Genomic DNA, 20,748 nt, shown 5'->3' with positions numbered 1-20,748 from the left:
TTTCTGTGACAAGATCTGGCGACTAAGCATCTGCTTAGTCATCAGGAAAGCGTTTGTAAGAAGAAAACCTGGAGATCACCAATTTCCACCTAGACATGACAGCATCGTTGGCGCCATTTGAAGATGCTTCACGAAAACGCAAACAAGCCATTGCATCTGCACCAGCTAGCTTGAATGGAGCATCTCGATCAAAACGCCCTCGCACCATTGCACATACGCCGTCAAGCAAGCACCTTCTTACGGTGCAGCACCCCCAGGGTATTAAGCCTCTAGGAAACTTCCTGTTCGACTCGTCCCGTGGCATAAGAGAATGTCGGTCAGCCGGTTTAGGTTATGCAGCTGCTCTGTCTGACGAACTCGTCCTGGACCTTCTATCCCGTCTGCAACCCGCCGAACTTTGCAGGTTGGCGCAATGTAGCAAGGCCCTGTACTGCTTTGCCTATCACGAGGACTTGTGGCGGGCTCTGACGGTTCGGCTCTATGGACAAGGTGGATGGGGTACGTTCGCGTACAATTGGCGAGAGACTTTAAAAAAGAAAATATGTGCCGAAAGGAAACGAACCTTTGTCCGCGACCAGCCTATCCAAGTTGACGGTTTCTATTCAGACTTATTATTTACGTCTTTTCGCTGTGCATCGGCTCCGTTAAGGGAACTCTGTGGAGTAGAGACGGACAACATTGACCGTCGGTCGGATCTTACTTATGAGACTTTCATGAAGGAGTACGGCACACCAAATAGACCTGTCATTATCACTGATGTCGTTACCAAGTGGCCAGCCTATGGGAAATGGTCTACTGAGTATTTGTTGGAACATTGCGGGGACAAGATATTCCGAGCGGAATCGGTCGATATACCGTTTCGTGATTATGTGACTTACGCAGAACAGTGTAACGAAGAGGGTATGGAAACGTCGGTGAAATGCCAGATCCCTTCACTGATCATTGCATTTTCATACTATCAGCCCCCCTCTACCTTTTTGACAAGAAGTTTGCAGAGAATACCACACTAGCCGAGGATTACCATGTGCCATTATACTTTAAGGAGGATTTTTTCAGCGTCTTGGGTGACCAACGACCAGATTACCAATGGTTGATTATCGGCCCTGCTCGGAGTGGTTCTACCTTCCATGTGGACCCCAATTCAAGTAACTACCTCTGAGTAGGATTTTCGCCATTTGCGATTCCTCATTTCTTTGTCTATGTAGCCAGCGCCTGGAACGCCGTCATAACTGGCGCTAAAAAGTGGGTGATGTACCCACCTGAAGTCGTCCCACCGGGTGTCTTTCCAAGCCCAGATGGGAGCGAAGTGACCACCCCCTTGTCTTTGTCGGAGTGGTTGGTTTGGTCTCGTGGGTCTTTGCTTATAAAGCTTCGATAATAACTCGTATCTCCGAACTTTGCATCGTCAGGTTCCTGAATTTTTACATGGAGACCAAGAACAGCCCGGTGAAACCAGTTGAATGTGTTTGTAGAGCAGGGGAAATGGTGTTTGTACCTTGTGGTATGCAGTTCTCTCTCGCTTTCGTGTTTTGAAGATAGTTTGATCTGACATGCCTGATATTTAATAGGTTGGTGGCATTGTGTCATGTAGGTTGCGAGTACGCAGTGCGGCGAGTGTAATATGCCGCTAAAACGTTTCTGTTCTTTGCTTGCGAAGGAATCTCGAACCATCGATTGCACTCACTCAGAACTTTGTCGCAACCTCAAACCTGCCTTCGGTCTTGCGATTTCTCAAATATCGTAGAGATCAAGTTTCGGGCAGCTGTTATGGAACAGAACTGTACGAACGATTTACCGAAGCACTCAACCATATTAATCCAGGACTGATCTATGATATTGAAGCGAAGGATGATATCCAGGAGAACGCTAAGATAGTGAACCGACTAGAAAAGCGAGAATCTTTTTGGGATAGAATAATGAAGAGCGATGAGGGGATAAATATAGGAGCGGAGGGCCGGGGGTTCTCCTTCGCATTTGGTGGTGACGACTAGCTTAGATATAACTAATTTATTCCGTATATACGTGCACTCTTCCAGGGTATCATTCAGTAAAAATTCTAAGGTTGAGTTATCCCATTCAAGGGGTCATGTTTGTGACAAAATTCGGCCCTGCATTATACCCGCTCCACTTTTTTCTCTTGCATTAGCAACTTATTACACAGGACATTTTCCAATATCAGATTCTCCCACTCCACCATGTCGCGAGACGCGTGACCGAGGTCACACTTCGCCAGCCTGCGTTTTGCTGATTGAGTTGCAAAATCTCCCAGATGGTGCACATCCCAGATATAAACCGAGGTAAATGGACTTAAGACGGCAGTTATGGATTTGGCGAAGAATTGCGAAAGGAGCTTTGTGCGGAGACGGGTGGAGGGTGAGGATGCATACTGTGGGGTGCGAAGGACAATAGGAACGCCATGCGCGGCATAAGTTGCGCGAAGGGCATGCGTGAGCGACGAGAGAGTGGAATGCACAGAGGATAAAGTTGATGTAGTCGTGTCCAGGGTCGGCAGTCCAACAATGACGACCTAACGAAAGGATAGACATCAGCAAACACCGCCTTCTGAGAACTTGTTTTTAGCGGCCGGCAGCATACCGATGGTGTTGCCTCAATCCGAGTCATCCCCAGTGCTATCTGTGGCCTTAGTTGTTCCTTCATCTTATTTATATTCATCAAGTCCTGCCAATCAATGGTGTCCGCAGTGAAAGAAGCCAGAGATGCGTACATAATCGTGGCGTTAGTGCTACCTGCTACCTTGGGCACGACGGACCATCCTGACGCACTATCACCGATGTGAGGAGTGACAAGCGTCCGGTCGTCGCACTGACACTCTGATGTGCTCTATGACATGTCATAATTTACTGTTAAAATATCTGGCCTCCCTAAAAATGCTCAATGCGCAGCATACCTCATCGTACCACTCTTTGCACCAGGCCCCTGCTGTTGTCAATGCCTTCAGAGCCCTTCTAACATTTCCATCTCCCCACCAATGGCTCAACCCATACCACTTCCCCAAACATTTGTCGCGAAACGCTCTGTATGACCATCTTCTGTATCTACATTCGAATGGAACCCATACACGCGCGTCGTAGGTCTGTAGCGGTTCGGTCAAGTCTTCATGAGTCTCATCTTCATCGGACATCCAGGAATTTGCGATAGGGGACTTTGAGAGAAGAGACGAATTCACCCATCTCCCAGGGTGGTCTGACGATTGACAGTGCGGAAGCCCAAGATACGTGGAGCGCGATAGGGGTTTTCCCTGCACATGGATGGAGAACAAGGTAGGCTTTCCATCGTGATTAACAACAACGGGAAGGTGTGCCTGAGTCTCGGAAGTCTGTGGAGACTCATCCGCATTGATTAAATCGCTATATTCAAGCAACACCTCCAATCTATAAACATCCGGGTCGCGCAAAGCAATTATTACATCGTAAATCCTGAATTCTTCTACATTGTCAGGATATCGAGCAAATGAATCTGACACCGAAATCGGCACTTCAAACCCGTTTTGCTTTCCAAAGGCGGTGATAGTGACCCCATCCACCGGAAACGGAGGGAGTGGCGGGAAGAAATCCCCTTCGGAAGCTGAGTAACGTTTTCCAACTATGTCATGACTCTTTTCGCCTTTGATCACCAACCACCCACATATCGTCTTTGCAGGTTTGACAACCATTAGGTTGGTATCCACCCATGGTATTACCAAAGCCCCCTTCCGCCCATGCGGTATCAACTTTCGCAGATCCTGGATCTCAGGATGTTTCTCCCAATTTGCGGGACACTCTTTGTAATGTGGATCACCAGATCCAACGTCCCAGGACGTCCATCGTCTCACCACTTCCGATCGGACCGGCTTTCCTCGGCTGACATGAGGCGAAGGTGTCGAAAGTCGAAAGTGTAGGAGGGCAACGGGGCCAACTACAACCAGAACTAAGAGCGCCCGCCATGCGACAAACGGTCGGCAAAGGCGGGAGAGAAGTCGGAGGAGAATCTGCCGGATCTCCATGGTAATCAAATTACGGGAGACGGCAGTACCGAGGTTTTGCGCCTTCCATGCGATCGCCCTCGGAAGGGCCCGCTGTAAAGAACGGTGAGCAGACTTGCAGGAAGATATCTGTGCGGTAAGCGAACACGTGACCGACATCGGATGCGAGGATGCCTGACATTACTAAAGCAATAACATCTGGTCTTTTCCATATTCTTTATTGACAATCACTATAAATGTGGTGTGATCAATACAGCAATCCACTACAAATGTCTAACGAACACGGTGACGATTCTGGTGGAAACGAGCTTCCTTGTTATCGTGGCTCGAGTTGGGTTGTAACTTGTGGTCACGAACTTGGTCGTGTTCATGAGCCTGATATGTTTGGAAATTCATCATCAGAGAATGCTCACCAAGACCAAGTACAAGTGTCACCTACATGGTGCTTTGCTGCTTCCGCAGCGGGTGGGCCACGTCCCAGCTCAGCCAAAGCGGCCACTTTGGGGTCTCGTTCAATTCCCTGAGTGGAAAGTCGTGGCGGATCATGATCTTGCGGGACTCCATGTGCTCTTGCTGGAGCGGGTTCTTCGAATGCTCGCATGCTTTTTTGGCTCATGGTGTTTGCGTTGATATCTGCGCGTAGGTGCAGCTGGGTTCAAGCTATGACTGCAGCTGGTACTGCAAAACCCGCCTGCTTTTATAGTCCAATAATCAGTCCCCTCGGCCGTGCCTCCATTGCGCCGCCACCATTACGCAAGTGAGTGTTCATCTTGTACAAAAGCACGGGAAGGATTTCAAGTAGAACGTCCCTGAAGCCCCAACCTTACCAGATATCTATGGCAACAACCAGTCAGCATCGCTGACTAAGCAAGCGGCGGGACATCCCTCCCATTGCAACTATTCTGGACCTCCAGTATTGGAGAGCCTCCGCGTTTACCTGCTCTTCCTAAATTATAAGCGCGGTAACGGCTGCGAGGTGGAATGACGGACACCTGCGAGGACCGTGGTAGATAGCTCCTATTGCACCAAGAACATATATTGCCTAAATCTTAGAAGTAGCCGTCCCTTCGACAAGCTTTCCGACATTGTTTTTCCCACACTAGAGGAGCATCAAACTCCAGCATACCCATTCCACGATGTTCAATAATTTTTTTGGATCTAACAGTTCTGGGAAGAACAGTCCAGAACCAACGCAGTCAGCTCCAACGGCCACTAGACCGTCAATGTCCGGCAGCAACTCACCGGCTCCAAATCTGCAGCAGGGCTCGAGCGATGTATTTATCAAGCTAGCATTAGAGCAAATGCAAAGTGCGAAGGAGGCAAAGAAGCTGAATAATCTCAGAGATGCATCAAAGTCCGCTTTAGGTGAGGCTCCGATGCAACATAGGCAAATTCGACTCTGGAGCACTAAGCAGTTCTTGTGTCCTTTTAGAGGCGCTTGAATCACCCAGTAGTCACCCTGCTATGGATGCTCAGACAATACAAACAATTTTCGCCCCTTTTCAAATAGCTTGTCGCTCAAGACAGGCCACCCTTGCGACAATCGCCATTGACTGCCTGGGAAAACTGTTCACATACAATTATTGGGGCCGACATGATGCTCTCCTTGAGGGTGATGCCGCTGTTGGAGGATCTGTAGCAGATTTTGATATGGACGTTCCGCGAAAGGAACCCGGATCAAATCGGCTTTCCGGAGACGACGATCGGAGCAGCATGGAAAGCAATGCTGAAGGGGGCGGCTCTATGGTTGCTCTAGTTGTGGACACCATATGCGATACCTTTGGTGGGGGAGAAAATACCGATGAGAAGGTGCAGCTGCAGATTGTGAAGGTGTGCTAGAGGCTCATTGAAGTTATGCATGTGGATCCACGCAGGTTATTGATGGGATCATTTATCAATAGGCCCTTTTAGCCGCTGTTTCTAATGCTGATCCGACTGCGGCTATCCACGGAGGCGTACTTTTGAAAGCGGTCAGAACGACTTACAACATCTTTCTCCTCTCAAAATCGGCCAATACCCAAATAGTGGCCCAGGCCACTCTAACGCAGATGGTTCAGGCTGTCTTCGGCCGAGTGCCGAAGGACATCCCCAAAGCTGATGATGATAAGACCCGAAGTCGAAGTTCCACTGCAGCGCCTGATGGGAAAGTGGAGCAGATACCGACACAAGGCGCCAGTGCTGATTCTACGGAACAAGATGCATCGCCGACGGAGAGCGAAAGTCCTGCAATGGAGGATGGGGGAAGTAAAGGTGATGAGTCCCCTTCAAGGGCATCTGGTGGGGTGGCCAGCGTAGACGATGATCGCGCATCTGTAGCAAGTTCCGGTATGAGGGGAAGCGCTAGCGTCGACAGCATGTAAGTACTTCACTTTCATTTCTGGACATCGCCACACGCTGACACATGAAATTCCTCAGGAGCTACGATGGCGATACTGCGGGCGTTTCAGCAGCTCTACGGGACTTGACGAAGAGCGCCGCTCTCAGGACATTCTGAACGAATCCTCAAAAAAGGTTAAAGGCTCTGCTGCAGAACAGTATATCAAGGATGCGTATCTCGTTTTTCGAGCGCTTTGCAAGCTCAGCATGAAGCCAATACCAGCACCAGAGGGGTAGGTTTGGCAACATATTCAGTGCGTTCACAGTAGGAACTAACTGTCGTACAGAGCAACCGATCTCAAATCTCACGCCATGCGATCAAAGCTCTTATCACTGCATCTGGTTTATACTATTCTCGGTTCACACATGTACATCTTCTTCACTCCAGCCCCTGTTCTATTCTCGCCGGGGACTCAGACAAAAGCTGATTCAAATGCAGTGTTGTTTGTTCATGCCGTCAAGCAGTACCTGTGCTTAAGCCTAAGTCGGAACGCAGTCAGCGTTGTACCACAGGTGTTTGACATATCCATGGAAATATTTGGTAAAGTGCTGATCGGTCTTCGGAGCGTGTTGAAAGTAAGTGGCCTTTACAGGAAGAGAACGTCGCTTCTGCCCAGTCGCTTACAGATGTAATTTATAACAGAAAGAACTGTCAGTGATCTTCACGGAAATAATTATCCCGATTGTGGAAGCCAGATCATCCATAACATTTCACCAGCGCACGTCTTTGTTGAAGGCTCTTCAGCGAATACTGTCCGATCCACAGGCCGATGGAGGACGGGTCCTTGTAGAAATTTATCTCAACTACGACTGCGATGTAGAAGCGGGGGCGCGTGAGAACATTTGGGAACGTCTGGTCAATGCGCTGGCCAAAGTCATGACGCAACATCACGAGACAAGCACAACCGTCCCTGCCACTGGGCCAGCGCAGCAGCAACAACAACAATCGCAGCGGGGAAATACAATGCCACCGGCGATAACAACTGCCAATCTTACCAATTTCACAAAAGAGCAAGTGCGGGAGCTGTATTCATCAACTGGGGACTATGGGGAACTTAAAAAGCGTGGGCTGGAACTGATGGTGAGGGGTGTCCTACGCCCGCTCGTCGCTTGGTGCAATGCGAGAGCGCCTGCCGCTGGTGCCCCTGCTGAGGAAGAAAAAGGAGGAAGAAAGAGTGAAGAAGCGGAGGCTTCGGTAAAGCTAGGGTTGGTGACGGACGAAGAAGGAAAGAAAGGAACTGGACAACAACCCGGACGCAAAATAGAAGATGACCCGACAGCGTTTGAAACGCTCAAGCATCGCAAGCAAGTTCTCAGCGAAGGCATCAAAAGATTTAACTTCAAGCCAAAGAAGGGAATGCAGTATTTGCTCGACTCTGGTTGTATAGCGTCACGAACTCCCCGGGATATTGCCAGGTTTTTATTGCATACGGATGGTTTGAACAAATCGATGATTGGCGAATTCCTCGGCGAAGGAGAAGAGGAAAATATTGCAATCATGCACGCGTTTGTAGACGAGATGGAGTTTTCCGGAATGACGTTTACAGATGCACTCCGGCTCTTTTTGCAATGTTTCAGACTCCCCGGTGAAGCGCAGAAGATAGATCGTTTTATGCTGAAGTTTGCAGAACGCTATGTGAAAGGAAATCCCCAAAACTTCAGCAGCGCTGACACTGCTTACGTTCTCGCCTACTCCGTAATTATGCTAAATACTGATCAGCATAATGCTCAAGTAAAAAAACGGATGACGAAGGCAGATTTCCTCAAGAATAATCGTGGAATTGACAACGGGCAAGATCTAGCGCAAGAATTTCTGGAAGCCATCTTTGATGAAATATCGCAAAACGAAATCGTGATGAAAGATGAGCAGCCGGTTGTTCCGGGAGTGAGTCCGGGTGGGCCAAATGATAAACCTGGAGTCAGTGGAAGCGGCAGCAATAAAAAGGAAGTTGCACACTTTGCCCTAGCTAGCGAAACGATGGCCTTGAAGACTGAAGCCATCTTTAATACTATGCTGAAGGGGAAAAGTAAGCGCACGGCGACTATTCCCGGAGGGGCTAGCAAGGAAGCAGCTCCTGCGGGTGGTTTCTTCGTTGCTAGTCATTACGAACATGTTAAAGCGATGTTCCAGATAATCTGGATGAGCATTTTGACCGGTATCAGCGGGCCGCTTCAAGAAAGCGAAGATGTTGAGACTATCATCGTCGCGTTGGAAGGGTTTAAACACGCGACCCACATATCGTGCTTATTTGATATGGATTTGGAGAAGAAGGCGTTCATCTCGACCCTCAGCAAGTTCACAATGTTGGGCAACATGCAAGAAATGAGGGCGAAGAACTTCGAGGCTACCAAGTCGCTGTTAGAGATTGCTTTTACGGAGGGAAATTTTCTGGGAGAGAATTGGAAGGATGTGGTCCTATGCGTCAGTCAGCTGGAGAGGCTGCAAGTGGTGGGTAGTGGGAATGAGAGTGATGCGGCGCGACCCAGAGCATCCACAGATCGCCTTCAGCGCCGAGAATCATCTAATGCGATAACGCGAACAGGATTCTTGCAAGAAGCAGCAGCAGAGGCAGGTTCTCAGGGTATGACAGTAATGGTGGATCGAATCTTCACATCTAGTGTCAAGCTATCTGGGTATGCCATTGTTGCGTTCGTACGCGCACTCTGCGAAGTTTCCTGGGATGAGATCACGTTTTCGTCGGATCGCGAGCACCCTCGCATGTACTGCCTACAACGACTAGTGGAAATTTCCTACTACAACATGAAGCGTATTCGTGTGGAATGGTCCAATATTTGGGCCATCCTGGGTGATCACTTCAACCAAGTTGGCTGCCACCCTAATAGCAACGTTGGCTTTTTTGCGCTTGACAAACTACGACAGCTGGCAATGAAGTTCTTGGAATTAGAAGAATTGCCGAATTTCAAGTTCCAGAAGGACTTCTTGCGGCCCTTTGAGCATGTTTTGGGTAATAACAGCGATGTTAAGATCAAGGATATGGTGTTGGCATGTCTCCAGCAGATGATTCAAGCTAAAAGCAAAAGCATCAAAAGTGGTTGGAAAGCGATGTTTGGGGCGTTCATAAGGGCTGCTCGAGAAACACATGGTACGTATTGAGCGATCTGTTGCCAATTGAGGGGCACGAGTTGTTCACTAATCGTTAACGGATGTCTCAGAGCCCATTGTTCTACTCGCCTTTGATATCGTGAAGGGCATATTCAAGAACAATTTTGAGAGCGTGGTAGCAAACCAGACTTTTCCAGACTCTGTCTCTTGCCTTGTAGAATTTTGCAAGAATCGTAAATTTGGCCGTACGAGTCTCCAGTCGGTCGAAATACTCCGCCAGTCTATTCCTCGTATTTACGAGCTGTCGAAAACGCAACAAGGCTCCAAGTTGCTTATCAATGCTGTCAGCAGCATGGCCGTGTTGCGCTCAAATGAAAATCTGACCGAGTCTATACAGCAAAGTCTCTTGGCGTCTACCCCAGGATCGGCAACACCAGGGACTGCTGGCCCCATCAAACCTGCAGGTATTCCAGTGGGAGGTGGTGTTGCTCCCGAAGATGACCCAAGCTTCAGATTTTGGTTCCCAATTTTGTTCGGACTGTATGAGGTGATAATGACCTGCGATCTAGAAGTTAGAACCAGGTACGCGTTTCCGTGACATGTAGGTACCGGTGGAACCATGCGGCTGATATTCTTTTTATACTCATGAAATGCAGAGCCCTAAATTATCTATTCGATACGCTAAAACAATATGGTGCTTCCTTTTCACGAGATTTCTGGGAGGTTATATCAAAAGGAGTTCTGTTTCCCATTTTCGACGACCTTCGATTATCCCGGCAGGAGCATACAAAATTTGCAAATAGAGAGGACATGTCCGTGTGGCTTTCTACCACTCTTATCCAAGCTCTGCGACAGTTTATCGATCTGTTCGGTCATTACTTCGATACCCTTAATTTCCAGATCGATGGAGTATTAGAACTCTTGACGGTCTGCATGACCCAAGAAAATGAAACCTTAGCGAGGATTGGAAGCACATGTCTACAGCAATTCATCGAAGGCAATGTGCAAAAGCTGGACGATGCAGTTTGGGAAAAGGTTTGCACGATGTTTGTGCATTTGTTTGAAGTCACAACGCCGCATGCGTTGTTCTTCGACCCTAATGACTCTGGGGATGGCCCTGCCGGCGGCGAAGAAAGCACGCCAATCATACAAACTCCAGACGGAAGTGGACTTGTTATCGATACCCGCCCACGACGACCGCGCCCACAAAGGAGTGAATTCCAGCAGATTATTGTAAAATGTGTGCTACATCTGCTTGTGATCCAAACGCTACAGGAAGTCCTCACTTCCGGTCCAGAAGACGCCGTATACCAAAGCTTGAGTTCAAAAAACCTCTTTACCCTCATCGACTGCTTGGAGCGAAGTTATCGATTTGCGAGGGCTTTCAATGGAGATATGGATTTGAGGATGGCCTTGTATCGAATGGGTTTTATGAGGCAACTCCCAAATTTGTTGAAACAAGAGACGAGTAGTGTATCCAGTTATCTCGGCGTGCTCATCAAAATGTATTTGGATGTCAGTGCTGAAAGACGGGGCATGAGAGGAGAAATTGAAAAGCGACTTGTGCCGTAAGTGACGAATGCACTGTTTTCACGTCTCCATTTTCTACTATGACTTACATTATGTGCTGGCGCCAACAGACTCAGCCACGACATCCTAATGCACTACAACTCTCTCGACCCAGAATCGAAACGTCGGAACGTGAACGCCTGGCGTCCAGTGGTTGTGACCATTCTTAATGCTCTAGTAGATTTTGACGAAGATCAGTTCCGACGCCAAATGCCATTGTTCTATGGGGAAGTCGTCAACTTGCTCATACAAGACGTTACACCGGATGTAAGACTCGTGCTGCACTCTTTACTCATACGCACCGGAACAACGTTTGGTATCATGACTGAACGGGAGGCCCTGAGTGCAACGGCCAGTCGGAGTTCCGTAGCTGGAAGTACCGAAGGAATACACAGCATTCCCGTCAGCCCCAGGGGGAGCCAGCGAAACCTTGTAGCAGGCGGCGGCGATGATCTAGTCTCTGAGGGCGGAGGGATTGATTCGGCTCCCATAGACTCTGGACTACCAGATCTGGCGACATGTGATGCACCTATCGATATGGGCGAGGGCGAAGTGAGCACTCATGAGGGTGGGTGGATGATAAGCAGAGAGGAGACAGGAAGTCCCGCTGTGCCTCCTAATATTGGTGCAAGCGCGAACGAGAATGCTGCTGAAGGGGAACAGGCAGAGGTGAATGATCTACGGGCAGATTCATTCAGCGGCGAAAGTACGGAAATACCGTCATCGGCAACGGAAGGCGTAGAGGACAAGACGAGACAAGGAGGAACTGGGTTAACAGATGATGAAACCTTCACGTAGCCAATAATAGCCAAAGTAATGTGGCAGCATATAACGGTTAAATCCGAGTCTTTTTTGGTATTTCGAAAAGTTTTGGTGAATTATACAATGTTTATACAATGGCCTGCTGTGCATCATGATCCGCATCGAGGCACCCTTGGCCCTCTGGTAGCTCTTCGTTTACGCTTTCTGGTAAACATCCTGGCTCCAGGAGTGTCAAAGCGTTGATAACATCCTTCGATGTAATCTCTAGGGCGCTCTCCCCTTTTTTCTGCAATGACCTATGTCCATAGAGTTGTATACCCTGCCGGCGCCTCTCAACCGCCAGTGCCACTGATGTCCTGATTATACGAGTTAGCCAGGTCCGGAGTGACAAATACAGACTGAAGACAGCGGAACGTTGCATCGATGTGTTTGGATCCTTTAGATAAACACTTGGCCGTAACTGTATGAGAATAGATAGGCTTCTTGTACAAAAAGTCACAAGGCTTACTCGTGGCTTATTCGCAACAACCCGGGTAGATTGAAAAACGACAGGTATTCCATTTCTTGTTCAGGAGTAAGGTTGAGAGGAACTTCACAGTCGCCATTACATTCCTTTCGTATTTCATCTCGAGACACATCTTTGGGGTGTACCAGGTGGGGAACTTTGTGATGTGAGCACAAAGTCCGGCAAGGTCGAATGCATTACATACCTGTTTTCTTTAGTTCTTCCAGAAACAGTGAAACTTCTACGACATTCTTGCTACCAATGTCCTCCGACAGCGATTGATCTGTCCATCCGGGATGTTGAAGGATGCAATGGGCGAGGAGTTGCTTCTCCTTTTCCGTCCAAGTGGTTAACATGGAGCATCGAGGGCAGTAGAATGCAAATGAAGGTCAGGTCTCACTGATCTTGACTGTGCTAACACGGACCCAAACTGGGTTAAATGACAGAATGAGTCATGAGCTGGCAGCTTCGAAAACTGAAGTGAAGTGCTGATCTGCCTTTAGAAAATCGATTCGTTGCACGGTTTCGCTTGGATTGCTGTCGGGATGGCTTTCTGGAAGGTAACAAACGTATTTTTACGGATTTTGAGCTTGTAAGTAACGATTCAGAATTGTTATAGCCAGGAACTGTCGCACCAGGTAATTTTCGTACTTTGTCTCGTACTGGGGATTTTCGTAGAATGGTCCTCACGCCTGTATAGGAAGCAGTATCGACAGAGAAACAGAAAGGGAAACAGACGAGAGCGTAGTTGCACAGTACAACGCTAACGAAGGATTGGCCATTAGCCAACAACGGTTGCGGCTCCCGATTTATAAGAATCGTAAGTTGAAATGCTTTTTCGAGACCATTCTCCTCTCCTCACGGTGTGCTGTTAGGCAATCATATACTTTATCTTCTTGAAAATTACCAAGTGGTCGTCATTGTCGGTCAGACGGGTTCCGGCAAAACAACACGTAGGTTTATGCCTCGAAACGGATAAGGCAAGATAGATCAGCTAAGGAAATTCGCGCAAATCCGTTTGTAGAGCTTCCACAGTATCTTCATGAGGCTGGATGGACCGCAAATGGACATGTTGTTGCTTGCACTCAGGTGTGGCGAGTCAATCTGCCCTCCTCTGGTTAATCGCAAAACTAAAATATTCCTTAGCCGCGAAGAGTGGCAGCAACATCCGTGGCCGCCAGAGTTGCCGAAGAAATGGGGGTTCAACTGGGACAGGAAGTCGGCTATACCATTCGATTTGACGACTGTAGTGATTCAACTCTTACTCGCATTAAATACATGACGGACGGCATGCTATTTCGCGAGACACTTCTGGATCCTTTGTTGACACGCTATAGCGCAATTATGATTGATGAGGCACATGAGAGAACTCTTCACACAGATATCTTGGTCGGCGTTCTGAAAAAGTATTTAACTGTTCTGCAACAACATTTGTTCGGTGCAAAAATCTGACAGGCCTCTCGGGGAATAGGATTCTCAAGAAGAGACCGGACTTACGAGTCATAATATCTTCGGCGACCCTCGATGCAGAAGCCTTTTATAACTTCTTCAATTCAAATACCTCAAATGACAAGTCAAAGGACACGGCGGTCATAATGTCCTTGGAAGGTCGAATGTTTCCAGGTAGTTTTTGGTCCCTAACCGCATGGAGTTTCGTTCAAATCGCTAATCGAGCGACGTTGTTCAGTCGATATTCTTTATTTGGAACAACCTTGTAACGATTACATAACTGCGTCAGTCGAAACTGTGATGAAAATACACGAAAAGGAACCTCCAGGCGATATTCTTCTATTTCTAACTGGAAGAGAGGAAATAGACACTGCCGTATCTCTTATAACCGAACGTGCCATATTGTACGAACGATCGTCCATGCGCCTTTCGGCCTTACCGATCTATGGCGGACTGACTTTTGATGAGCAACTGAAGGTTTTCGAACCAGCGCCTCGGGGTACAAGGAAGGTCGTGGTTGCGACAAATATCGCGGAAGCTTCAATCACTATTCAAGGAATTGTATACGTAGTGGATGCAGGATTTGTGAAGCTTCGGGCATATAATCCGAGGACCGACATGGAGAGTTTGATAGTATCTCATATATCGAAGGCATCGGCCCAGCAGCGAGCTGGAAGAGCGGGAAGAACACGGCCTGGGAAAGCTTTCCGATTATATACTGAGAAAGCGTTTGACGCGCTTCCCGACAACAATGTACCAGAAATGCAACGCAGCAACCTTGCAACGGTTGTGCTCCAGCTTAAAGCACTCGGTATCGAAAATGTTCTTTACTTCGACTTTCTCTCCCCCCCGCCAGTCAGCAATATGACAAAGGCATTGGAGCTGCTGTATTCTCTAAAGGCGCTAGATGATTACGGTCGCTTGACAATGCCGTTTGGCGTCCATCTGGCCGAGTTCCCGGTTGATCCCTTACTCGCCGCCATGCTGATGAATTCGCTCTCCATGAAGTGTGCTGATGAAATCCTCACCATTGCGGCAATGCTCTCTGTTCAGAATGTGTTTATCTCTCCGTCTGGACAGAGACGTGAGGCGGAGGATGAAAAGCGTAAATTTGCAGTTGAGGAAGGGGATCACATAACATATCTGAATGGTAATGCCTGGTCCGGGGTCAGAGTTTTGTGATGCTCGCTCACACAAGCACATTCCTTCTCCTCAGTCTACAATGCGTTCCTGAAGAATAACAAGAGTGCCAAATGGTGCTATAACCATTTTCTAAACCATAAAACCCTGCTACGCGTTGTATCCATCCGCCAACAACTCCGCCGATATCTTGGCCGATTTGGAATGCCTTTTGAGTCATGTAAAGGAGACATTGATATATTGAGGAAATGCATCGTTAGTGGCTATTTCTCTCACGCTGCGCGACTGAAGCCGGATGGAACGTATGGCACGGTACTCCATAACGAGGTACGTGTACCTCCTGTGACACTAATGTGATATGTCGAGAACTGAACTTGGCGAAATTCAAAGGTACTCCATATCCATCCTAATTCGGTTCTATTCCGAAGGTCGCCTGAGTGGGTTGTTTACCATGAGGGTAAGGTGCTAGTGAACGGCCTTGATCCAGGCTTTCGTTTCCCACGCTAAAGTTTTCATCTTGTCAGTTGTTGAAACAACTAAATCATTTATGCGAGATTTGACGGTGATTGAGCCGGACTGGTTGACAGAGTTGGCGTAAGTAGCCCAGTTCACTTTGCCATACGATGGACAGGTAGTAACCTTATTATCATTATAGACCTCACTTTTATGAGCGAAGAGCGACAACTGGCCGGTAGCTCACCTGTACAATGATAATCTCAAGCTTCTTGTATATACAATAGATTCACATATGTAAAAAACGCGACGATCTCCTTTGAGGATATCTTTAGCCTTCTTACAGGAAGATAATGGTCCAAGCACTCGTCGTGGGTGTCTCATTCTATAGAATCAGCAAGGGCGGCGAGGCGTTGCTGAGTTTCATTATACCGCTGGAGAGGATCCCTTGGTTGCAGTAAACGTAGAGCCTCAAAAAGGTTGTCGTTGTCTGATACGTTAATTTGGTCCTGTCCATGAGATGTGAGACACAAGACAAAGCAAAAATGCACTCTCCGAACAACGCACTGTTCCCATGTGATTGTCCTCTTCGCCATCGACAGTCATGGCATCCCCTAAATTCGGATTCAGAACCTCTTTTTTTGCTTGCTGAAGTTCTTCCCGCATTTCATTGCAGCATCTGGTATTTAACATACATAGTTAACCCCCACTCCCGTTCCTTTCTGAGCTTCAGGCCGACCAAGACTATGCGCACCTTCTTATTTGCTGGGCCATTTCCCTTCTCCGATTGATTTGCTTTTCCAGCATAAGACGCACTGTGTCGCGTACCTGTCCAACGTGTAAGTAATCTCGAGTGAGAATGACCAATCCGCAAGACAAACGCACCTGGTGCGACCGGTACTGGTTTATGAGGTGGTGGATGTTGGCCATGATTTGGTCGATCTGCTCAAGTTTGTACCCGCTCTATGGACAGTTATTGAAGGTTTGGCTCAGCGGTAAAGTCCACAGGATATATTGGTTGTCGTGTGTACCTGGAGAGGACCTCTGACTGCCATCACTTGGGCAAGCTCTGTAAGATTGAGGACAAGGGTTCGAACGAGATTTTTCATCACTGACTTCCAATCTGCAAGAACGAGAACAGAGAATCAATGTGAGCGAAGAGCCATGTACTCTAAACCGCATCTCAGGATCATTTTATACATCAGGGTTTCCACATGGATCGTTGCGGATGCGCTCGGAGCCTGCAGGAGGATGCCAAGTCTCAATACCCACCTATTGGCCCATCAGGATATAATTGCTTCACACCGTCTTCACTGAGAGGTTTTAGGGCATCATCTGTCTACAGCCAATACGGTTGTGGTAAGAACTCAACATTAAACAAACAATAATGGAATATTTCCCTCACACTGTATGTCGCCCCAAATGCCTGATACGGTCCCTCAAGAGGAATCGGGGGATGTAGAAATGGAGACTCAACGTTGGGAAGTGATGGTGGGTCTTCTTGGTTAAGGTTTTCAACGCCAGGTGATGCGCTCAGTGATTGGGGCGGCTCTTTGTCTCCTTTGTGTGCTTGGTATTCTGGGAACCTTGATACATTTGCATCCGTATACAGCTTAAAATAGGACGGTGGCAGTGGGTATGCTGTTACTGTTATGCCGCCTGGTCCGTCTGTTGTTGTGTTTGCCATGTTGCCAGAATGGTCAATGACACTGAGTGGAGATCACCAGAAACCCAGAACGCGATCTGAATGGAAACTCGATCAGTCCTCCCTGCTTGTCCTTTAGCCAGTATCTTTGTGCTCAAAACAAGTCCAGGTTTTATGGCTATCAGGCGGATGGTTGCCATCTATTTAGTATAAATAAGTGCTCATATTCGCTTTCAGTCATTTTCTCAATATCGCCATATTATTGGGGTTCACACAGTACTGGCCGGGTAGTTATGAGGTGCTCACACCACCCGCCTGCGCTGAACACTTGCAATAACCTTGGAAAGTGACATGTTTGTAGGCCCCATGCAATGATGACGATATGACCCTGTGTTCAGAGAGATATAAGATCAGTTAGCTGTGGATCGAGTTTTGATGTTGGCCCGACTGGGGTCATCGCTGTAAATAGACCAGGCCGGGCCCCAGCTTTATAGAATAAACCCAAGAGCGCTATGGAATTTCTAAATTCAAATAGTAACCTTAACAAAGAGGTTGGCACTGCCTGTTCCATGTCCAACATGGACATCCTTGTAATGCAGAGGCGATTTTGATGTAGAAAGGCATTTATGTGGGTTACCTGCAATTGTCGATCCTACGCCAGTGTCCTTCACAGATCTACTCGGTATATCAGAACGTCGCTTTCTGGGTGGAACAAATCCTTGAGGGTCACCAAACATTTCGAAGGCGCGAGTACGCATCGTCGAATTGTTAAAAACGAAATACCTTCAATTGGAGGTTGCGAAAAGCTGTAACCAGGAGAGAGTGGTGAGAGTTCCTTTCCAGGATACTTTCTCAGTATAAAGATGTCACCACTTTGCCCAGAAACCGAACAAGGTCTCCAATGCAACACTGCAAATATTGCTGGTGGTATTTACCGCACCGCTCTCCTTGACGAAAATGAGAGGTTTCCAGGATCGGATCAACGTCCACCCACCAATTTCGTCCATAATTCGGACGCACGGCCCAATTCCCGAATTGGTCGTCACACCGGTCGTAAAATCAGCCCCTCCGGTATCAGCGACTCTACTTCATACTTGCACCTGCGTCAGCGCATTGCAAGTAGGCCGGGTGTAAATGGCGCTACGCCGCTTGCCCGCATCATATCTCCCAGTGCTCCTCTCAGCTCGGTTCCACCACCGACAACGACCATCATAACTGACGCTCTTTATGTTCTTTGCCTCTATCGAACGCTGCTGATCTTTGCGTCGCACGGCCGGACATCTTTGGGCCTATTGCACTTCATCCTCGTCTTCTTGCCTCTGCACACAACTTATATCCTTCTCATCTGCGAACACGATCGATATTTCGCCCGTGATGACATGCTCCATACGATTTACACGGGTGCCCGTATCAGTATACTTTTCGGGGCTGCATTCACCGCACCAGGGGTTTTCAACATTGTGAATGGTACATGGCGAGGCTTTTGTGTATTTATCATCGCTGGTCGCGCGGCTCATACAATCACGCACATTATCGCGGCAATATATGAAAAACCGTGTGCTACGAGAAGCTGGTGGTTAGTTTCCGTAAGAGCTGCCACAGTTCTTGCCCCTTGCATCTTGTGGGCTGTTAGTTTGGGTTTGGGGGACCAAGATCGAAGAATTTGGGACATTGTATCGGGATTAGCTGTGATCCTCGATCAAGCCTGCTTGATTGCTCTGGGGATTGCAGAAGCTCGTATGGAAACGGGCGCCGTGAATACGCATCACCTATCTATCGACGATGAAGTTATGTTTGAAACAGCTTCTCACCGAAGCAGAATCGGATTATGCACATCGTTACTGATTGCGGCTGGGGTTATCGGCATCTTTGAGACGAGGCCTTATATCGACGTCCCCGCGAGCCTAACGGCTATTTCACTATATCCGCGAAGTCTTATATCTGCTATTGTAGGTCTCTGCATTTTGTATGCCATGGAACGATTATATTTTCTGTGCAGTTCCCATAGGGGGATCTGGCTGGACTCGACAGCCATCAATCGGTCTGGGATTATTCCCCGGCATTCACGAGATGCACAATCGGAAGCTATGAAAAGAGACATTTCCCCCATTCGCTCTTTCTTTTGGGAGTACCTCCACATCCCCCTCCATGTGTCTCTAATGATAGCAATTTACGGGTTGCACGGAATGCTCAAACTTGTATACGAGTATATACGTGAGCAGCCAACATTCAGTTACGACCCACCGCCAAACCCGCCATTTGTTTCGGGAGCTCAGGCCGCTCAAAATCTGAGCAGTTCGGCCCAAGACCTGTCGAATAAGTTTGCAGCGAATCAGTCAATGCCGTATGCGGTGTCATTGTTTTCGGTCAATCCTGTGACTGGTGGAAGCTCACGACTAGTGAATGTATCCTCATGGACTGAAGTTCAATTGTTCTCGATTGGATTGGGAGTGGTAATGCTATGTTTGGCGCTGATCGGTCTCTTGGATGTTGGAAAATCATCAAAACGACATTGGTCATCCTTTGTGGTAAGGATTGGCATTGGTGCTTTGGTATCAATTCCCGCATTTTTGGAAGCGGGTGCTGTAGCCAGTCTTGGTAGCATTGGCAGCTTACTTGTTCTGGCCGCAGTCATTGGAGACGCTCTGAATTCGTAATGTAGTGATTTTGTTGTCATTTTGTGGTAGTTGTGTTCTTCCTGACCAACCGTGACGGATAAAGTGCTGTAGATATTGCAATGTGCTGGAAACTGTCAATATAAAATCAAATCCTCAAACATACCGGTTTTAATCGGAAAACTAGCGAGCCCATCGAAGGACTCCTGTCAACTGGTTTCATATATTCCGGATCACTTGTGACAAGAGGCATCCAGATCAGAATGCCAATAATCTGCTAACTCCAGATTACAAGGCCCAACCCTGCGGTAAATGTGAAATATGACACCAGAATCTGCTGAATACACTCGACACTTGGGCAAGGAAAGAATATAACTATGGTTGGTTTGAGGGAACCTTCTCAGGATGTGTTCAGTATACTGGAGCGCTCCGTTAACTGCTATGCCACAGTACTGTTTCAGTGTGTGGAGGATATCTCTGGGGTCCTTGTATTGACAGAGTAGTAAGAATTGCATTACAGGAAGAAAATGAGGGTCGTTAACCGGATTTTGATCACTGATTATTGGGTGGGTGCATAAGGCAACGAAACGAGAAGAGTAATTCAACTGCCTTGTCGCCAGAATCCCAGAAGTTTAGGATCCGTTCCGATTAACTTGACAAGTTAAAAACTCATAGAGGTATTCCGTTCTATGATATTTTTGATGAAATCCACATGCTGTGTATGAAAATATGATAATCCATTTTCAGGTCCTATAAAACCTTGCCATAACAGTTTTAGATGTGTTTTACTGCGGACCTTTAATCTCGTCGATAGCGCATTCCGTTTTGCAATAACCCCGACAAGGTAGGACAGCAGCAATACGGTGAATGATTGCGGGTCGCAGCTGGGATGCATCCAATTCTCTAGCCCCCATGTACACATCGTTTATTTACGGCCATCCCGCTATTGTTCTTTACCGCGGACCGAATTGAGGGTAATGGCCTTAGGCAACAAGATTAGACGCCGCGCAATGGTTAACAATGTTACCTTTTTTTCGTTTGCTCCATTCAATGGAGATATGTTTTGGCTGCGGGAACCCCATCAAAACACCGGTTGAAAATGCGGATCTTCCTACCTGTGGAAGGTTGCCCTAAATCAAGTAACAATTAAATAACATGTTACCGTCCCTTTTTTGATACTCGTTGTAA

The 20,748-nt window shown here is 47.7% G+C and overlaps 8 protein-coding genes across 9 annotated transcripts; 4 read left to right on the top strand and 4 right to left on the bottom strand.

Moving 5' to 3' along the window:
* The first annotated feature begins 79 nt into the window (after positions 1-79).
* SPPG_03865 (uncharacterized protein) lies at positions 80-2,121 on the top strand. The gene is made up of 6 exons (XM_016752113.1): positions 80-900; positions 963-1,145; positions 1,206-1,335; positions 1,410-1,501; positions 1,569-1,587; positions 1,658-2,121. Exons 1-6 carry the CDS (start codon positions 96-98, stop codon positions 1,989-1,991), a joined length of 1,563 nt encoding a protein of 520 aa, XP_016608790.1. The 5' UTR covers positions 80-95; the 3' UTR covers positions 1,992-2,121.
* SPPG_03864 (uncharacterized protein) lies at positions 1,905-4,163 on the bottom strand (the record flags this gene model as incomplete). Its single annotated transcript, XM_016752112.1, has 4 exons — positions 1,905-2,527; positions 2,596-2,841; positions 2,909-4,075; positions 4,140-4,163. 4 exons carry the CDS (start codon positions 4,161-4,163, stop codon positions 2,114-2,116), a joined length of 1,851 nt encoding a protein of 616 aa, XP_016608789.1. The 3' UTR covers positions 1,905-2,113.
* A 7-nt stretch (positions 4,164-4,170) lies between these two features.
* On the bottom strand, positions 4,171-4,766 carry SPPG_09153 (uncharacterized protein). The gene is made up of 2 exons (XM_016757310.1): positions 4,422-4,766; positions 4,171-4,357 (listed from the first exon to the last, which is right to left on the bottom strand). The coding sequence occupies exons 1-2, from the start codon at positions 4,596-4,598 to the stop codon at positions 4,256-4,258; spliced, it is 279 nt and encodes a 92-aa protein (XP_016608788.1). The 5' UTR covers positions 4,599-4,766; the 3' UTR covers positions 4,171-4,255.
* A 439-nt stretch (positions 4,767-5,205) lies between these two features.
* SPPG_03863 (uncharacterized protein) lies at positions 5,206-11,789 on the top strand (the record flags this gene model as incomplete). The annotated part of the gene is made up of 9 exons (XM_016752111.1): positions 5,206-5,347; positions 5,415-5,812; positions 5,884-6,338; positions 6,433-6,591; positions 6,646-6,934; positions 7,002-9,462; positions 9,533-10,004; positions 10,079-10,990; positions 11,063-11,789. The coding sequence occupies 9 exons, from the start codon at positions 5,206-5,208 to the stop codon at positions 11,787-11,789; spliced, it is 6,015 nt and encodes a 2,004-aa protein (XP_016608787.1).
* Positions 11,790-11,818: 29 nt separating this feature from the next.
* SPPG_03862 (uncharacterized protein) lies at positions 11,819-12,979 on the bottom strand. The gene is made up of 4 exons (XM_016752110.1): positions 12,910-12,979; positions 12,464-12,847; positions 12,262-12,415; positions 11,819-12,202 (listed from the first exon to the last, which is right to left on the bottom strand). The coding sequence occupies exons 2-4, from the start codon at positions 12,612-12,614 to the stop codon at positions 11,881-11,883; spliced, it is 627 nt and encodes a 208-aa protein (XP_016608786.1). The 5' UTR covers positions 12,615-12,847; positions 12,910-12,979; the 3' UTR covers positions 11,819-11,880.
* SPPG_03861 (uncharacterized protein) lies at positions 12,745-15,608 on the top strand. The gene is made up of 12 exons (XM_016752109.1): positions 12,745-12,818; positions 12,878-12,896; positions 12,959-13,078; positions 13,134-13,211; positions 13,283-13,347; positions 13,405-13,664; positions 13,730-13,881; positions 13,946-14,857; positions 14,924-15,174; positions 15,238-15,304; positions 15,372-15,441; positions 15,503-15,608. The coding sequence occupies exons 1-12, from the start codon at positions 12,804-12,806 to the stop codon at positions 15,540-15,542; spliced, it is 2,049 nt and encodes a 682-aa protein (XP_016608785.1). The 5' UTR covers positions 12,745-12,803; the 3' UTR covers positions 15,543-15,608.
* SPPG_03860 lies at positions 15,025-17,085 on the bottom strand. Of its 2 annotated transcripts, XM_016752107.1 has the most exons (9): positions 16,706-17,085; positions 16,573-16,639; positions 16,332-16,423; positions 16,186-16,263; positions 16,055-16,128; positions 15,868-15,979; positions 15,645-15,809; positions 15,548-15,571; positions 15,025-15,458 (listed from the first exon to the last, which is right to left on the bottom strand). In XM_016752107.1, the coding sequence occupies exons 1-7, from the start codon at positions 16,985-16,987 to the stop codon at positions 15,681-15,683; spliced, it is 834 nt and encodes a 277-aa protein (XP_016608783.1). In that variant the 5' UTR covers positions 16,988-17,085; the 3' UTR covers positions 15,025-15,458; positions 15,548-15,571; positions 15,645-15,680. The 2 variants fall into 2 exon arrangements, with proteins under 2 accessions (XP_016608783.1, XP_016608784.1); XM_016752108.1 differs by having other exon boundaries at positions 15,025-15,809.
* A 440-nt stretch (positions 17,086-17,525) lies between these two features.
* Positions 17,526-19,729, top strand: SPPG_03859 (uncharacterized protein). The gene has a single exon (XM_016752106.1). The coding sequence runs from the start codon at positions 17,809-17,811 to the stop codon at positions 19,600-19,602; it is 1,794 nt and encodes a 597-aa protein (XP_016608782.1). The 5' UTR covers positions 17,526-17,808; the 3' UTR covers positions 19,603-19,729.
* The last annotated feature ends 1,019 nt before the right edge of the window (positions 19,730-20,748 follow it).

The sequence above is a fragment of the Spizellomyces punctatus genome (assembly GCF_000182565.1).
Source record: "Spizellomyces punctatus DAOM BR117 chromosome Unknown supercont1.6, whole genome shotgun sequence".
Taxonomy (NCBI): Eukaryota; Fungi; Chytridiomycota; class Chytridiomycetes; order Spizellomycetales; family Spizellomycetaceae; genus Spizellomyces; species Spizellomyces punctatus.
This window is presented reverse-complemented; position numbering and strand designations above follow the sequence as displayed.

Coding starts and splice junctions, on each gene's coding strand:
- SPPG_03865 (XM_016752113.1), top strand. CDS start 96: ATGACAGCATCGTTGGCGCCATTTGAAGATGCTTCACGAAAACGCAAA. Junction 901..962: donor AGAACAGTGTAACGAAGAGG/GTATGGAAACGT, acceptor TCATACTATCAG/CCCCCCTCTACCTTTTTGAC. Junction 1,336..1,409: donor CCCTTGTCTTTGTCGGAGTG/GTTGGTTTGGTC, acceptor TTGCATCGTCAG/GTTCCTGAATTTTTACATGG.
- SPPG_09153 (XM_016757310.1), bottom strand. CDS start 4,598: ATGAGCCAAAAAAGCATGCGAGCATTCGAAGAACCCGCTCCAGCAAGA. Junction 4,358..4,421: donor CGGAAGCAGCAAAGCACCAT/GTAGGTGACACT, acceptor CAAACATATCAG/GCTCATGAACACGACCAAGT.
- SPPG_03862 (XM_016752110.1), bottom strand. CDS start 12,614: ATGTTAACCACTTGGACGGAAAAGGAGAAGCAACTCCTCGCCCATTGC. Junction 12,416..12,463: donor GGAAGAACTAAAGAAAACAG/GTATGTAATGCA, acceptor CACATCACAAAG/TTCCCCACCTGGTACACCCC. Junction 12,203..12,261: donor TTGTTGCGAATAAGCCACGA/GTAAGCCTTGTG, acceptor GTTACGGCCAAG/TGTTTATCTAAAGGATCCAA.
- SPPG_03861 (XM_016752109.1), top strand. Junction 13,882..13,945: donor GGAAGGTCGAATGTTTCCAG/GTAGTTTTTGGT, acceptor GACGTTGTTCAG/TCGATATTCTTTATTTGGAA. Junction 15,305..15,371: donor GTGGGTTGTTTACCATGAGG/GTAAGGTGCTAG, acceptor TCATCTTGTCAG/TTGTTGAAACAACTAAATCA.
- SPPG_03860 (XM_016752108.1), bottom strand. CDS start 16,987: ATGGCAAACACAACAACAGACGGACCAGGCGGCATAACAGTAACAGCA. Junction 16,129..16,185: donor ACCAGTACCGGTCGCACCAG/GTGCGTTTGTCT, acceptor CACGTTGGACAG/GTACGCGACACAGTGCGTCT. Junction 15,980..16,054: donor ATGGCCCAGCAAATAAGAAG/GTGCGCATAGTC, acceptor GTTAAATACCAG/ATGCTGCAATGAAATGCGGG.
- SPPG_03859 (XM_016752106.1), top strand. CDS start 17,809: ATGTCACCACTTTGCCCAGAAACCGAACAAGGTCTCCAATGCAACACT.